The sequence below is a fragment of the Copidosoma floridanum genome, unplaced genomic scaffold (genome assembly GCF_036245765.1).
Source record: "Copidosoma floridanum isolate Cflo_tuat_1 unplaced genomic scaffold, Cflo_Japanese_pri ptg000056l, whole genome shotgun sequence".
NCBI lineage: Eukaryota > Metazoa > Arthropoda > Insecta > Hymenoptera > Encyrtidae > Copidosoma > Copidosoma floridanum.
This window is the reverse complement of record NW_028321933.1, coordinates 78,524-95,748: the sequence shown is the minus strand read 5'-3', so window position 1 is coordinate 95,748 and position 17,225 is coordinate 78,524. Positions and strand designations below refer to the sequence as shown.

At 29.1% G+C, this 17,225-nt stretch overlaps 1 protein-coding gene across 1 annotated transcript; it reads left to right on the top strand.

The window, feature by feature from the left end:
• Nucleotides 1-278: 278 nt before the first annotated feature.
• LOC149373036 (uncharacterized) lies at nucleotides 279-15,072 on the top strand. Its single transcript, XM_089597993.1, has 3 exons — nucleotides 279-539; nucleotides 627-686; nucleotides 14,799-15,072. The coding sequence occupies exons 1-3, from the start codon at nucleotides 345-347 to the stop codon at nucleotides 14,967-14,969; spliced, it is 426 nt and encodes a 141-aa protein (XP_089454119.1). The 5' UTR covers nucleotides 279-344; the 3' UTR covers nucleotides 14,970-15,072.
• The last annotated feature ends 2,153 nt before the right edge of the window (nucleotides 15,073-17,225 follow it).

Genomic DNA, 17,225 nt, shown 5'->3' with positions numbered 1-17,225 from the left:
ATTTTTCAACAGTAATTATTAAAGGTATGAAATCTAGTAAGGTCGTTTAAGTCTTTGTCTTGAAAAAAAGAAGTTTTGTTCAACAGCAAAAATAAGGAGACAGTTTTACTAGACATTTTTCTAGAACAAAGAACATACCTAAGCTCACACTAGCAGGTGTCATTAACAAAGTGAACCACGGTAATTTTGAGTAGGCAAGATAACAGGTATCAATTATAAACGTTAGTGATGTCATGAACGCTACGCGTACAGCAGCAAACTAGAAGCCATTATGTTGTTCGTCAGTTGCTCGTGAGACTTGTCATCTAGCACCTACGCAGTTATATAGTAGTAGTTGTAGCAAAATGTCCGATGATGAGGTGGAAAAAGAGAGGTTGGCGTATCATTACAGAGTCGAAGAAGAGCGTAGAGAGTATGGCTATATTGACTCTGGCCGTGAGGCTCGTTCAACCTTGTCTCTTAGCAACTCTTCTGAAGAGTCGAGGCAGTTAGATCTAAAACACAGCAAAGATTCTCGCCCGTTACCTACAAGTAACGAGGTATGGTCATTCGAAAACTGCAGTTACAAACATCAACTTGTATAAGATTTTTCTTAAAAATTTAAAAAAATTGTGTTTTTGTAATAGGAGTCTTATCGGAAGGAGTTTGATTGCACGGAATTTGACAAGGAGACAATTAAGGTCTTTGTAAGTATCGAAAATTTTTTTTCGTCTTTCTGTTTACTTATGTTTAAAGAATTTTTTGTATTGCATGTAGTATTATAAAATTGAAATCAAACAGACTCAAAGGATGTTTTTTTTTTTCGGAGTAGAAAAAATATTAAACCGTCGAATCTCTTATAATAGAGTGTGATCAATGTGCCTGAAGTTGATGTCATCAAAAAACTAACAGGCAGGTGAATGAAATCACAAAAAATGTTCAATAAGAAATTTGTGTGACTGCGACATAAATAGTTAAAATTTTTCCTATTATGATAGAAACACGCAAAAAAAAAAATAATATTATGGCGTAACCGTTATAGCGTTTTTTATTATTTAATAATTAGTTAAAATTGACCAATTTATTTCTTCGAATTTCATTTATAATTTTTTTTGGGTCATCACATTGCAAAAATAGCTGAGAATACTTTGTTAATTATTCGATTCTCTCTTTATCGGTACTGTTAAGATTATATAAAACTAATTTTGTTATCCTGGGCTACTTTGAGGGTTGGGTGTGCTCTCGGTAGGGAAAATAGGGTTCGCATCTGGTGCGTATCCAACTAGAGCTAGCACAAAACTGGTTCTTTGATGAAGTTACTACTGTGGACATTTAGGGATTGGGAAAGGAATAAGGAAACGGATAAGAGGCCTTTCATTACTGGAGGGGGGTAGGAAGACGTAAGGCAATTTTTGCTGCGAGAAGGTTGCCTCAACGCTCCTCAAGGAGCATTCCGTGGTAAAAAAAAACATGTGAACAAGCGGCTCAGCTTATGCAAAAACTGCATTTTTGCATTTAAGGCACGACTGACTGATACGAGGGAATATATTACTGTTTTTACCACACTGTATAAAAAATTGGTACTGTTTTGTGTAGGGTTGGTAAAAAAATGTACATATTCCTACATGATGGAGAGAAAAAAAAGCCTTAGAACACAATAATTATCGATCTTATTTGTATTTATTCTGAAAAAGCTAGTATTTTATCGATTCTTGCGATTTATGGCGTTAATTATAATATAAAAAAAACTACCTTTAAAAAAAAGTATAAAGTTATGCAAGTTTGAGATTATTGTCTCTGAAGGTATTTATAATCAATTATAAAAAATTAATTGCAAATGTAAAACATAATTAATTATAATATTAATTAAAAAAAATTATAACACCTGTAAGGCAAGAACGAATTCTGTTTTTTCAATTTAAATGAAGAAATTTTTAATATCATCTTAGCAGGAGAAAGTAGTGAAATCTAAAATTAATAGACAAATTTAAAATGAATCAAATTAAAATATTTTAGTATATGACAAAATAAATATCACATAATTGATTTTTTATTAAAAAAACTTTCTTCACGAAAAAAACTAAAAAGATTAAAGACAGCAAAAAAAATATTTTTAAGTAAATTGTATTTTTCGTTTTTAAGCAAAATGATGAAATGCGAGAAATATTCTTTGCACGTATATTTTATAACTTTCTAAGACCGAAAACCATATTATTTGTATACATTCTGTATACTGATAATACAGTTTTTGGTCTTAGGAAGTAATGAAATCAACAGAAAAATTCAAGTTTTTCTTTTGTAATAAGTAGTAATTTAATTGAATATAATACAATCATAAAAAATTTATTTCCGAGATAAAAAATAATTAATTATAATATATATTTAAAAAATTATTAATCCCATAAGTCAAGAATAAATTCAGTTTTTTCAATTGCAATACAGATATTTTTAATAGCATCTTTGGCATTAGAAAGCAGTGAAATCCAAAATTAATAGACAAATTTGAAGATAAATCAAATTCAGATATTTCAGAATATAACAAAATAATATATTTTTTAACATAAAAAATTTCTTCACGAATAACTGAACAGATTAAAGAAAGCAAAACATTTTTTACGTACACTGTATTTCCGTTTTTAAATGAAATGATGAAATGCGAAAATTTTTTTTTGCATACATACATTCCGTATGCTTATAATACAGTTTTTGGTCTTGGGAAGTAATGAAATCAACAAAAAAAATTCAAGTTTTTCTTTTGTAACTAGTAGTGATTTTATTGAATATAATAAACCACTGGAATAACACGGTTATATCTAACATTACTCGTGAATGATATTATATTGAATAATACAGTACGTATTACATAACTTGCCAGGACTGATTTTCGAGTTCTAGATGTTACATATTAACAGTAATAGATAATTTTTTGTATAACAATTCATCATTAATTAGTTTATTAATTTTATAAAGTATCTTTAAGTGTGCATTTCGTATAAATTCGTTTATTAATAATTTTTTTGATAAATCATAACAATTTTAAAAAAAATTTTAAATAACATTTCAATGGTGCTTATAAGTCAATCAATAATTCGTAAAATAAATGGACAAAAAAAAAGTGCGTACCCTGATAGAAATCGACCATTTTTTCAAAATTTAAATAATGTTTTTTCCAACCTTTTTCCAGCATTTTACAGCTATTTTGTCAAAATATAAAATTCTGGAAAAAGGCTAGAAAAAACGTTTTGTAAATGCTCACAAAATGGTCAATTGTCTACCAGGGTACAAATTAAATTTTTACTTTTCTATTTGTTTTTTTACAAAGAATTTGTTCTTTTGTACATTCAACGAAACGCAAGCTTGAGGAGCAAATTGAAATAACTTATTATAACATTTAAATAAAATATTTTTTTCTTGGTTGGTGATTAACTATTGACTTCATAATCAACTAATTAGAAATATACGAAAAAATTGTTTTATACATTCTGTTATCCGTAAAAACTTGGTATTGATTGTTCATTAAAAAACTCAAAAATCAGTCCCGGCAAGTTATGTAATACGTACTATATTATTCAATATAATATCCTTCACGAGTAATGTTAGATATAACCGTGTTATTCCAGTGGTTGATTATATTCAATTAAATTACTTCTAGTTACAAAAGAAAAACTTGAATTTTTTTTGTTGATTTTATTACTTCCCAAGACCAAAAACTGTATTATTAGTATACGGAATGTATGTATGCAAAAAAAAATTTTCGCATTTCATCATTTCATTTAAAAACGGTAATACAGTGTACGTAAAAAATGTTTTGCTTTCTTTAATCTGTTCAGTTATTCGTGAAGAAATTTTTTTTGTTAAAAAATAAATTATTTTGTTATATTCTGAAATATTTGAATTTGATTTATCTTCAAATTTGTCTATTAATTTTGGATTTCACTGCTTTCTAAAGCCAAAGATGGTATTAAAAATATCTGTATTGCAATTGAAAAGACTGAATTCATTCTTAATTTATGGGATTTATAATTTTTTAAATATATATTATAACTAATTATTTTTCATCTCGGAAATAAATTTTTTATGATTGTATTATATTCAATTAAATTACTACTAATTACAAAAGAAAAACTTGAATTTTTTTGTTGATTTTATTACTTCCTAAGGCCAAAAACTGTATTATTAGTATACAGAATGTATACAAATAATATGGTTTTCGGTCTTAGAAAGTTATAAAATATACGTGCAAAAAATATTTCTCGCATTTCATCATTTTGTTTAAAAACGAAAAATACAATTTTTTAAAAAAATTTGTTTTGCTGTCTTTAATCTTTTGAGTTTTTTTCGTGAAGAAAGTTTTTTTAATAAAAAATCAATTATGTGATAGTTATTTTGTTGTATACTGAAATATTTTAATTTGATTTATCTTTAAATTTGTCTATTAATTTTAGATGTCACTGCTTTCTCCTGCTTAGATGATATTAAAAATTTCTTCATTTAAATTGAAAAAACAGAATTCGTTCTTGCCTTATAGGTGTTATAATTTTTTTTAATTAACATTATAATTAATTACGTTTTATATTTGCAATTAATTTTTTATAATTAATTATAAACACCTTCAGAGACAATAACCGCAAACTTGCATAACTTTATACTTTTTTTTAAAGGTAGTTTTTTTTATAGATTTCATAACTTTTCTGATAAAAATTCATTTCTTAGAATTTTTCAGGGGATTGGTTGTATGATCAAAATTCTTCTTTTTCAAAAATTACTTATTATAATTGAATATGACTACCTTCAGAGACAATAACCTCAAACTTGCATAACTTTATACTTTTTTTTTAAAGGTAGTTTTTTTTATAAATTTCATAATTTTTCTGAAAAAAAATTCATTTCTTAGAATTTCTTAACGGATTTGTTGAACAATCAAAATTAATTATTTTTTCTAAAAATTAATTAATATATTTAATTAAGTATACCTTCAGAGATTGATCCTTGCGATTTATGGCGTTAATTATATTCTACAGATATAAGTTTTCGTTACAAAAAAGTTATACTTTTTAAGATCTATGAGTTTAACGGTCATTTCATAATCTGAAATGTTAATAAAAAAAAATATAAGTAAGTTAGGTGGAGGAAAACGATAACTCTGCAATTTTTTGGCATTTTTATGATTTATAGCCCAAATTTAACATCATCACTAAATGTGATGATACAAAAAAGTTGTATTTTGACGAGACCTTCAACCATCAAGATTAATGTATTACCTCTTGTGCAAAACAAAAAATTTGGATACGGGAAAACGACTTTTTCTTCATTTAACAAGCACTTTCGGCCCTTGTAACGTAAGTGTTACCTCGTGTGGTACATCCTAGGTAAATATGTTTTACGCAAAAAAGTTGTATTTCAATATAATCCACAACTTTTTCGTTCAATATCATAATTTAAAGTACACAACAAATAATTTAAATAAGAAAAAACTACGTTTTTGTGATTTTGAAGCACTTTTTGGCTCACAGAATGTTTGGGTTACATCCTGGACGAAAATTTGGAATACAAAAAAGTTGTATTTAAAATATAGCTACAGTTTTGTGGTTTACATTGAATCTCAAAAATATCATGTTTTGAAGTTATAGTTAAAAAACTATTTTTTTTTTACTGAAAATACCATCTCAAAACGACTGCCATTTTTTTTCAAAAGAGAAAATCTTACGGATCTTAAGCCATCACGTAAGACATAAAAGACGAAGCTATTTGTTAAATTTCAGCCTAATCCAATAAAGACTGCATAAGTTAATCAAAAAACTTGATTACGCCCATAAATATATACATACACCCCTGACGCTGAGGTCCACGATCGCAATTTTTTCTTAACTAAAACATTTTTTTACACAAAAACAATAAGTTTTAAAAGTACTTACACTTTTCGCTCTGGCAATAATATAAAGCACTCCTGAGTATCAGTCGTGCCGAAAAATCACAGAGGTCCTTGCCTGAAAAGTCGCACGGGCCTTGATCCATTCCACAACCTGGCCGACTGAGCCACTGCGCGCTCGTTTATTAAGATTCCATGTATGACTACATATACTTAGTACTTGTATAGAAAAAAATCAGTGGACAGTGAGTGCTTGGGTACTCAAGTTACAAGTTTTTTTTCTGTAGAATCATGTGGCAGATAATATGATTATAAATATAAGTATACCTTTTACGAAACTTTATTGTAAACAATGGTGGTGCAAATATCGTATAAATAAGTATACCTGTGTTGATTGAGTATGGTTATAATTAATATTTTAATACTTAATAAGTTGACATTATAAACAACATATTATCGCACAATACAATATAAAGAATATAGAGACTAGCCAGTACAAGACTGTAGGATTTCATCGAATCTTCCGTTGATTTCGAAACTACTTTCTACTGCCTACGCTGATTACATTTGTAACGTCACGCTCACATTTATCATATATGCTCACATACTTATTCCTAATTCATTTTTAGTATCTAAAATATTACTGTAACTCAGAAAATAAGACAAACCATCATGTAGTACCACTTTCTTTGATAGCAAGGTAGTAAATGCCAGTGAATAATGTTTCTTTAGGATGTTCATCACACATAGGATTTTAGACAAATATAATTGAAGTATTAAAAGTATACTCAAAATACCATAAGAAATGCCCAAAAAAAATTGCAGATCGATCAATCATACCATCTTTCACATGTTTACTTTTAAAATTTTGCTATTTAACATGTACCCTTATGAAAAAATCTTATAAAATTATTTTTTTTAAATCTGTATAAACCTCGGAAGTTTTGTTTGTGTGAAAAATTACTTTTAAATAAATCCGATTCATTTTCAAGTGGATCTATAACTCTTTTTTTTTCTTTTAATAAAACAAAAAAAAAGAGGTCAAGTATGCGTAAAAGCTCGTATGTAAACTCATTCTATATAAGAAATAAAATATTACGCACCTATTAAGGAAGGTTAAAAATGTCGAAGATTATATGTAAGTTAACGCCCGAGACAGAGCTAAGGGTTGATAACGTGAAATCTAGGACATTTTATAACCTCCGAACGTGGTGTGTATTCTAATTTTCATCAATTCTGCGTCGAGAGAACGGATTTTGGTCCTGCAAAGCGGGACGAAAGGTCCTTTTTTCGGCGCAGTATAATAAAAAATAATTATTTTCAGCGTTGTTGCCTATATTCACGCTTCTCCCACCTTCCTGACTTTTGTTCTCAATTACAGAGAAAAACTTGTCAAAGAAGAAAACGCAATAAACAAGAATTACTGTATTTATACAGTACGGAAGTTCTTTTTTTTTTATATAAAAATTCTGGAAAATGTTAAAATGTACAAACAATAATAAATACATTAATCTTAAAAGTAACATATTAATCATACATAAATAAATGTTTATTAATACATATAAAAGCTGTTCTGCTGATTTATATACTTTTTTCTGAATTTTTGAAAAAAACATGTACCAAAAAAAGTTTATTTTATTAAATAACTTGTCTATTTTGTGTCTAATGAAACTAAATAAATAAATACACAAAAAATGAGGATTTACATCAAAAATAAATTACGAACTGTAAGAAAAAATGAAGTAGTTAGGTTTTAATTATCGGGCCCGCTTACAGCAAAGTAGATCAGGGGCCTGCCCAGATTAGGTCTCACAACTTGTACAGTATCCAAGAATTAAATTAAATTTCTTTTGGTTTTTTAGAATGCGAAAAAATGTTGTTTGCATTATGAACTTGGGGATCCTATGCTATGGAAAAATTAACAACTCTATTTTTTTATTTCAGGCTTTATCAAAACTATACATTTTTTTTTTTTTTTTTTTTCATATATATTAGAGTGCTCTACGTCCGGCTCCTTTAGTAAGGGCACTGCTATAGGCACTTAGCACTTTGGAGACAGAAGGAAAGAGGGATGGGAGGCCTCCCATTGCTGGAAGGGGGGTAGGGGGGAAATAGGCAATTTTTGCTGCGAGAAGGTCGCCTCAACCCTCCTCGAGGAGCATTGCGTGGTGAAAAAGCACATGTAAGAAATCACAGGGGTACTTGCCCGGAAAAGTCGTACTATGGCCGGAAATCGAACCACGGTCTCCCGCGTGCCAATCTACGACCTAGCCGACTGAGCCACCGTGCGCTATAAAACTATACATATTTAAGGAATACACAACCCCGTAACCCTCATTTATCCCTTTTTCATATTTTAACCTCAAGCCACAATTATTTTTTACCTGGAGTTTGTTGTGCCTTGAGGAAAAAATATTCCTTGGTTTATAAAAAAAAATTTTCAGATTAATATCTTTTTATACACTGTTGGAAGTTACAAAATGTGAGAAAAAACGGAGTAATCAGGTTTCAAGTATCGAGCCTACTTACAGCAGAGTTGATCAGAAGCTTGCTCAGTCTGTGAAAGGTCGTGAATTTACATCTTTTAAAAAACGGTTTTTTTTTTTTTTTTTTTTTTTTCATCTAGAGAGATCAGTAAAAAAAAAAAAAATAAGCAAAATTTAAAATGTGTGTTACAGTGTGGTGCGATAATATTAGAAGGTATAGGAGAACTGAGAACTGGATGTACGTCAAGAAGGGCGGGGAAAAGGGGAAGAACCAAACAAAATTAACTTTTGTTATACTTTTTCTCAAGGTCACGAATCTGAAATCGTTGATTTACTCCCTAGGGCAGAACGCGCCTATAAAAGTATAACTACAAAAAAACTGTATATAGCCTTACTCTATACCTATAAGAGTTATGTTAGTTAATTTTTTTTATTAGCGTTAAGATGGCTACTACATTTGCCAAATTATTCCACTGAAGACAGTTAATGTTGTGTAATATATGTTACATTAGCTTAAGTGTCAAAAACTAGCGTGTGAGACTCTAAGTCCCCCGGTAATAACGAAGTTCGCGCATGTATTTAGGAATCACATGTATACTGTAAAATACAAGGTTCATAAATACATGTAAATTTAATATGTTTTTTTTACGATTTATGGCGGTATATTTATGTTTTACCTGTAATTTTGTCATGTATAAAAGGCTTTGGAACTTTTTAAAATGATTTTTAAGGTTATTGTTGGGTAAAAAACAAGAAATATGTCCAACATATTTTTAATCAATTCGCAAATATGCTAAAATTTTTCCCGAAGATTTCTACCTCTATTTTGTAGAGAAACATAAAACACCGAAATTTACGGTTATGTCTTGATATAACTCAACGCCTCTTTTTTCGTGTGGCACGGTATTTATTGCACATTCAGGAACGTGTGAAATTTGTTATTATTGTTCTACTTTGCTTCCTTTTAAAAATATGGCGTATTACGTCACATTTGGAGATCACACCATATTATAAAAACCCGTTTAATCAATACCGGCTATCTGCATCGATCTGCCATACATGCAAAAATTACCTAATAATGTACTTAATTAAAGAGACAATATAGTAATGATTAAAAATTAATATAGAATTAATATTAACTACTATATTCTATACATATACGCGCAGGCAAGCATGTACACACTTGCACAGTAATAGTAGAAAGTACATATACAAACAGTTATTATACATGTACACTTTCATGGTTTCATCCATAATTCTGTACATTAGTTACACACACATAAAAATGTGCATGTATACATTATATACGTGTACACTGCACACAGAAACATACTATGAGTAGGCAATAGAAGTATGCAAAACACTAAATGCTGACTGTAGATATAATATATATATATATATATATATATATATATATATATTTCCTATACTATATAGTAATCTCGATGGGGCATTCCACACAACCCCCCACAGCCCCCCACCGCCCCTCCATAAAATAAGGTGAAAACCGGTCATTTTTTCCCTTATTTTCACATATCGCAGTTTTTTCCTAAACTCCCCACAGCCCCCTGCCCATTTTTTCGTGACCCCCACCGCCCTCCCCGCCGTCTGCCACACTTCATTTAGAGACCGTGGATGACATCGTATTTATCGTATTCCTTGGACCTTGATGTGTATACAGACGTGTACGTGTCGTATTTGGATTAGTCTATTATTTTTAATCTGCTTCAATGTTGAATTACTTTAAGACAAAACTGTCTTATCGACACGATTTATCTCATCGTCAAGATAAATTTAAAGTCATAGTTGAGTTATAGGGCGTCATTGCGCAAATCATCATTATTATTATATATTGAATATCAAAGTTAACTGTTATATTATATAGTTGACTGTGTGGGGCATTCCAAGCAACGTTCCACCATATAAAACCATTTACATTGGAAATATTAAGATTATTAAGTCATTCATGTTTTACTCAGAGTCTTTAAAAAAAAATGTAGTTTAATACATCATAAAAATAATACGTCATATATATTTTTGTACCGTAAAAATGTTTATTTGTGAAGAATGTTAACCAATAAGAACATGTTTTGTTTCTTACAATATATTTTGTTTTCATCAATTTTTTCACAGCACCCAGGAGGTAAATAGATGGACTTTATACATACAAATAATATAAAACCATTAAATTTATGCAACTCAATACGACGAAAAATCAATTTATATCAATTGTATTTCCATTTCTTTGTAAGTAGAAAAATCTTGGGGCGTTAAGCTTTTTTTTGTTAGCATTTATGATAAACTACAAGTAAATTTTTTATGCGTATGTATTATATTATTTTATATACTAATGAATAATACCAATACATACAAATATTTTAAATACATTTAGTTTATCATTATTGCAAACCGTAAAAGTTTCGCATTAAGATGACTTCTTTTATGTGTCAACTTATTAAACCCTATCAAACGAGAAAGACTTAGGTCTATTCCTATTCTGTTTCGAATTAATGTTAAAATTGGTCAAATTGGTACAATTGCTACAACATAATATAGATTGATGGGATGTCATATTCAGTGATAAATTTTGTCCATACATATTGGAATATTAAAATGATATTGTTATTATAAGATACACTAATTTCATGATCAAAAATTTTTTTTCAAACTATATTTTTAATATCTAAAATGTTTTCTCTATCGATTTGAATAAAAATGTCCATTTTTATTTTTGCATCTCGATAAAGCTACGTATACTTGACAATGAGAAAAAAGAGGTTTTTTCAAGTATTATCCTACATTATCAAAACTTTGACCTTGAGACTTGTTTATAGTCATAGCAAATGCTACGACTAATGGGAATTGTTTTCTTTACAAAATAAAGATTAATAATGAAGTATTTCCAATATATAATGTAGTTTTAGGAAGAAAAACTTTATTACCAACTTTTTTTTCCGTAACTATTTTGCCTTCTGTGTTATACTTAGACAATTTAGTAATTTGCAATCGTGTAGCGTTACATAATCCGTCTGATATACTCAAATTTCGATTTAACATTACCGTTGTACCTATTTTTGATTGAAGTTCATGAGGTGGCAAGCCTTTACGAATATTGTTTAACATTTACGGGAAAATTTTTATAAATATTATCATCTGATTTGTCTTTGTCCCTCCATTTAATTTACTTAAAACTTTATTGTTCAAGCAAAAAGTATATTTACTATGTAAAGTTAGTATTACATTATTACCAAAACAGTTGTTGTTAATATTAAGTATTTTAGTACAGACATCATCTGTTATCCAGGATTTAAGAATGTTAATAGTTTCTGTGTCCCCTTCTCCAAATCTTAAAAACAATGTTGAGAAGTCTTTATCACTAGAACGAATTTCATTTTGTAATCTTAAAATTTTGAAATACTTCCATAAAAATGATAATTTAATAGTTTCTTCTATTATCGTGGTTCTATTACCATTTTTTATAACTGGGAAGATTTGTCAAAAATCTCCTCCTAATTCTATAAGTTATTACCAAAGCAGAGTTTTGTATTACACAAGTCTCTTAACGTACTATCAACGATTTCTAGAGATTTTTTCGGAATCATGGAAGCCTCGTCCCATATATTTAAATCAACTTCCCTTAATTTTTTTTTTTTTTTAAATTCTAAAAATACACTATCGATATTATCTAAATCTAAAGGTAAACGGAAAGTTCTTTGACTGGTCATACCTTTTGTTAGTAATACAGATGCAATTACTGTCCAAAACATTGACAAAATATTGGTACGCCTAGAAAAAAAAGATTTAATAATAGTCTCATATAAGTAGGTTTTACATGTGACTAGAGTAATTAAAACTTTTCGTTGTTGAAAATTTAATCAATAAAAAAATGATGTATCACTTTTTTCTTTAAACATAACGGAGAGTTCTAAAAAAAACTCTAAACGTACCACAATACTACCTTCTGCGTGATGAGAAAATTTACTGATTGATATGTAACTAATGCTTAACAATGTGGATTAAAAACTTTACTTCCTCACAAAATTGTGGGCATCAACCTTTTCCCACTACCAGATAAAATTGAAGGGCTCTTCTTTTGAGTTAGAACAGTAGGGGGTTGGCACGCGGAGAGCGCAGAGAAGCGAAGCCCCACTAGTATATATATGTACGTATGTATGTGTGAACGTACGTTTTTACCGTTTTGGTCCTCAACCAAGAAACGCCTAAAGAAGTTCTCACATCAGAAAACTTGATCATTTTCGAGAACTATCAAGTCTTGTGTTATGTGTAGGTGAAACTCGAATTCGTTTAACAAAATAATTCCCCATTTTGTTTTTTTACCAGTGAGTGCACATGAGCATTGCAAAATCATATTAACGCAGCCATCTAAGAGTGCCAACACACTTCCCTACATTCAATCTTCTCGAACGTTTATTTTTAGGTCGCTTGCTCTTGCTATCTGTTGCTATCTCTATTTTTTATAGGTCGCTTGCTCTTGCTATCTCTTGCTAGCTTTCCCTATTTATTTATTGATTTTAATATTCAAATTTTCCACCAGTTTTCTACTGGTTATTTGATCGTGGCACCTGAGCTTAGATGGATGTGAGAGTTATGTGTAATGCATGTCAACCAAAAAAGTGCTTCCATTCATTTAAATTACATTGGCTTGCAAGAATTTTTTCTTGACCTTGATATAAAGCGTAACAGGAGTGGATTTTGCTTGATTCTCCCCTTCACCACGCCTCTCATGACTTACTTCCGGTTTCCTCTCCACTACATGATGCCACAGATTTTTAAGTTTATAAATTTTATCTTTTTTTCTTTTAACCGATTCTAAAATAAAAAAATTTAGAAAAAAGTCACAGTTACCAAAGTGATTTGGAACCCCCAGCGTCATACTATTTTGTGACCGCGGCTCTTACCTACTCTACTGTGAGCAGGCCGAACATAGTAAAATCAATTACTTCATCTTATCTTACAGTTTGTAAGTCATTTTTCACAAATATTTTTATTTATTAAACATCAATGTTTTTGGTGTTAATATAAATCAAATGAATAATCAATTTACTTGATAAAATTTTTTTTTTTTAAATGTTTTTTAAAAAAAAACAGGCAACTAGCATATTCTCGCAGAGCACCTTTCCAATTGATTGATGATGATCTATTCCTACGTTTTCAATTCATTTACGATTCAAGTAACACTTTTTTCTTTAGTGTCTTTTTTCAGTGTCTCGTGTATTGGTCGTGTCTTATATGCAAAACAACGCGTTTTACAAAAATTCAGCTACATATTTATACTTGCAAAATTTTCACCAGTGCGGTATTTACAGAAAATCACTCAATTTTAATTTTTTTTTGGAAATAAATTTTCCTCTGCATCCTTTCTAACATTTCTAAGTTATTCGTTTTAAAATTATATCAAGAATAAGCGGCTACAGAGTGGTAACAGAAAGTAACGGTCTCAAGAAAGATACGCTGTTCAGAAAAGCATCTTGAATAAAGGTTCTTTTCCGTCAATTATTCCGATAAATAATCGTCCGAAAAATGTTAAGCACATCACAGTGTTTATGTTCAGTACTTTTTTTTTTATTGGTAATGTATATAAAAACTATTAATTTGCATGAAATTAACAAAAAATGTTTTGCAGTAGTAGTAGTAGGAGAAGTAGAATTTTTTTTGAGTTTAAACAGCGAATTAATTTTTAGGCAATCATAATAAACACTAATTTCCTGATAACTATTATTAAAAATATGTTTAAATTTCAACTGTTATGTTTTTGATTATGCTAAAATGTTCTCTATTAAGTAAAATTGGTTGCAAATTGCTGAAATACAAGATTTCAGAGTTGTAATTATTATTTTGTATTGCAAATTGAACTATATAAAACATTAAAGTCATAATTAAAAAAGTTCTTTTTTCCCCAACATTAAAGTTCTTCGTATCTTTAATAGAACTTACTTTTAAACTTTGATCCAGTAATGCTGCAAGGTTAAAAGAAGCTAAATTTTAAAGTAATAAATCGTTTCATGACATCTTGTTGAATGTTAGATAAAAATCATTGAAAAATTAGAGATGTTAATAAAGTTGCAAACCTTTGAATTTTAAACAACATTTTCACACTTGTTTGCACAATCACTTTGCCAGAAATAGGTGGTAGATGGTCCGACAATAGCACTCTTCGGTAGATAATCAAATAACTGACAAATCCTCTCAAGCTATTTTTGCAATACGATATCCCAAAAAAAGTTACAAGCAGGATTAGAAGAAAAAATCTGATCGATTTTTTCTATTTGTTTGATAAGAAACAAAGCTGGCACGTTTATGCCCCAAAAATATTTTTCTATGTTATCTGATTATAATACAAAGATATTTTAACAAATTTTTCTGGAGTTAAAAGACAATTTTTTACTACATTTCTCATCAACCTGTTAATACTTGTCAGTTAAAGCAATGTTTTTATCTTTTAGGTCAGAGGTAAATCGATATTCGTTCAGGGTACCAAGAAAAGTCAACTAGGCGAAACCACGTTGATGTTTGACCCTCCAGATCAGTGTGATTTGGATAGAGTTGAGGCAGGATTCCACTCCGATGACATCTTATATGTTCGCTTTTTTTCAAGGAACGAGGCAGATGTCTAAGTATAGACAATTGAAAAATGTCACAAGTTTTTAAAAATTTAGTATATAAGTAGAAGAAATGAAAAAATGTAAAAAATAAAAGAATAAAGTGTTTGTATTTTCATTTTAAATCTTTTCTTATCTACAAAAATAAGCACAATATGTTGGAGTCTTCATAGTACTGGTCTTATTTATAAAAATAAAAAATCAACAAATAATAGTCAAAAATCTTTGTTAGCTGTTTATTAGATTATATGAGTTAGAAACATATTTGTCAAATAATATAGATGAATTACTGATCTTATAACCCTTCCCTGCTGTGAGATCTAATGTTATTTCTGTAATTCCGTTATCTAAAGAAAGTTACCACAAACAAAAGTACTGACTTAATTACCATGCATGGATATGTGATTTATACATTAAAAATTATAAATTATTTATTCTATGAAAATTAAAAAATCTCACGATATATAATGTTTCTATTTCTAGTAAAAAGTAAAATCATTTTAATTTTTTTATGTACTTAAAGTGGTACCAAAAATTTAATTGCCATAGAAATGGGAACATAATTAATGTTCGTACAAAAACCAGACATTTTTGGGGTTCTTAGCTTTTTTTGTTTAAATTAAATTAAAAAGTTACTGACTTGCAATTTTTTCACATGATTCATTATACTATAAAATTTAACAATAATATGCATTTTACATAGAGTTTGGAGTTATAATTCTAAATTAAAAAAATCGGATATTAGTATTAGTTAGTGTACTAAATCGTTTTTTACAAAAAATATTCTAAAAATAATCTTATACTCCTTTTCTTGTGATAAATAACATATAAGTCAGATTAATGGTTCATTTACGCATCTTGTACGTTTTTTCCTTGCATCTAATGCTGCTCTTACGGGGTATAAGGCCACGGAGGGCGTGGTTGCACATCCCTATATTGAGAATATACAGAAAACTTTTTACCATTGTTGTATAAAGTATTATTCTTCTTAGTTTTTCTAATTTTTTTCAATTTCTTGCACGGTTTTTTCACTAAATATAATATTAAGCGCCTATGATACTTTTCGAATAAAAATATTATAAAGCTTATGACACATCCACTAATTAATAATACTAGCAACGGGGTGACGTCAGTAATACTTAATTGTGTGAATGTAATTCCTTTTATTATTTCTTTCTTTGGCCGATATAACTTTTTTTCCCAGAATAGTAAACCATTTTCTCTATATTTCTGAATGCTGAAAAAAAATATTATTATAAGTTTTGGACAATAAATATTTTTTTAAAGATACTTACTGATGGTTTAAAAATCTAAGAAGTGGATCTCCTTTTTTTAAACTAATAGCAAATTTTCGTATGGTACCAAGTGGAAAAACTAAGATTCTACATAGGGAATTGTAAGAAGTTGGTTTCTTAATAGATCCAATCATGTAGAAAACAACTCTCTCATTGCATACCTGGAATTAAAAACGAATTTTTTAATAATTTATACTCTCAACATAATAGACATTTTTCTAACACAAATACCATCAACAAACATGTTATAGAATAAATCATCAGTTTTAAACAGGTTTATCAGATATATTTAAAAACTTAAATACTCGTAACAGGTGGGGATATGGTAGAGATAGGTATGTCTGATATCCATAAGAAGTATTTTCGTAACATTTCAAATACTTTTTTATTTAAAATTAAAATCTATGTGCAAAAAAAATGGGCTATAGTTTTTCTTTAAAAAAGCTAGTTCGGTCATGTTGGCTAGCAGTAGGGTTTTCTCACTTTTGTGTCCCCAAACTAAGAGATCTTTTAAGATTTGTTGATTCAAAAGTATTTTAGCTACGTTTTTTCAAGTGTATAGAATAATACGCATACATGTTATCTTACTAATATCTTACTAATATATAAAGCAAAGTCGTTAAAACCGTTGTAATCGCTAACCGCGAAAACTACTGAACCGATTTTGCTAAAATTTTGGACACTGATTCATGATACTTCCTAGATGGTTTTAGTATGGTTTTTATCCTTAAAAATTTAATAACAATGGCAATAAATGAGCTCAAAGTTTCTCAAAAATACGCCAACTTTTCACTTTAGTTCAGTAAAATCCGATAGGTGGCGTTGACATAAAATCAAAGCTACCTTTAACATAATTAAATAAGTGTGGTAATAATACGCTGGAGCGTCTCGAAGGTGATGCAGTTGTACTTTGGCAGTTCAACGAGCTGTACAAAGCATGCTGATGATAGTCTTGCAGCTAGGTATCCCGGTTACA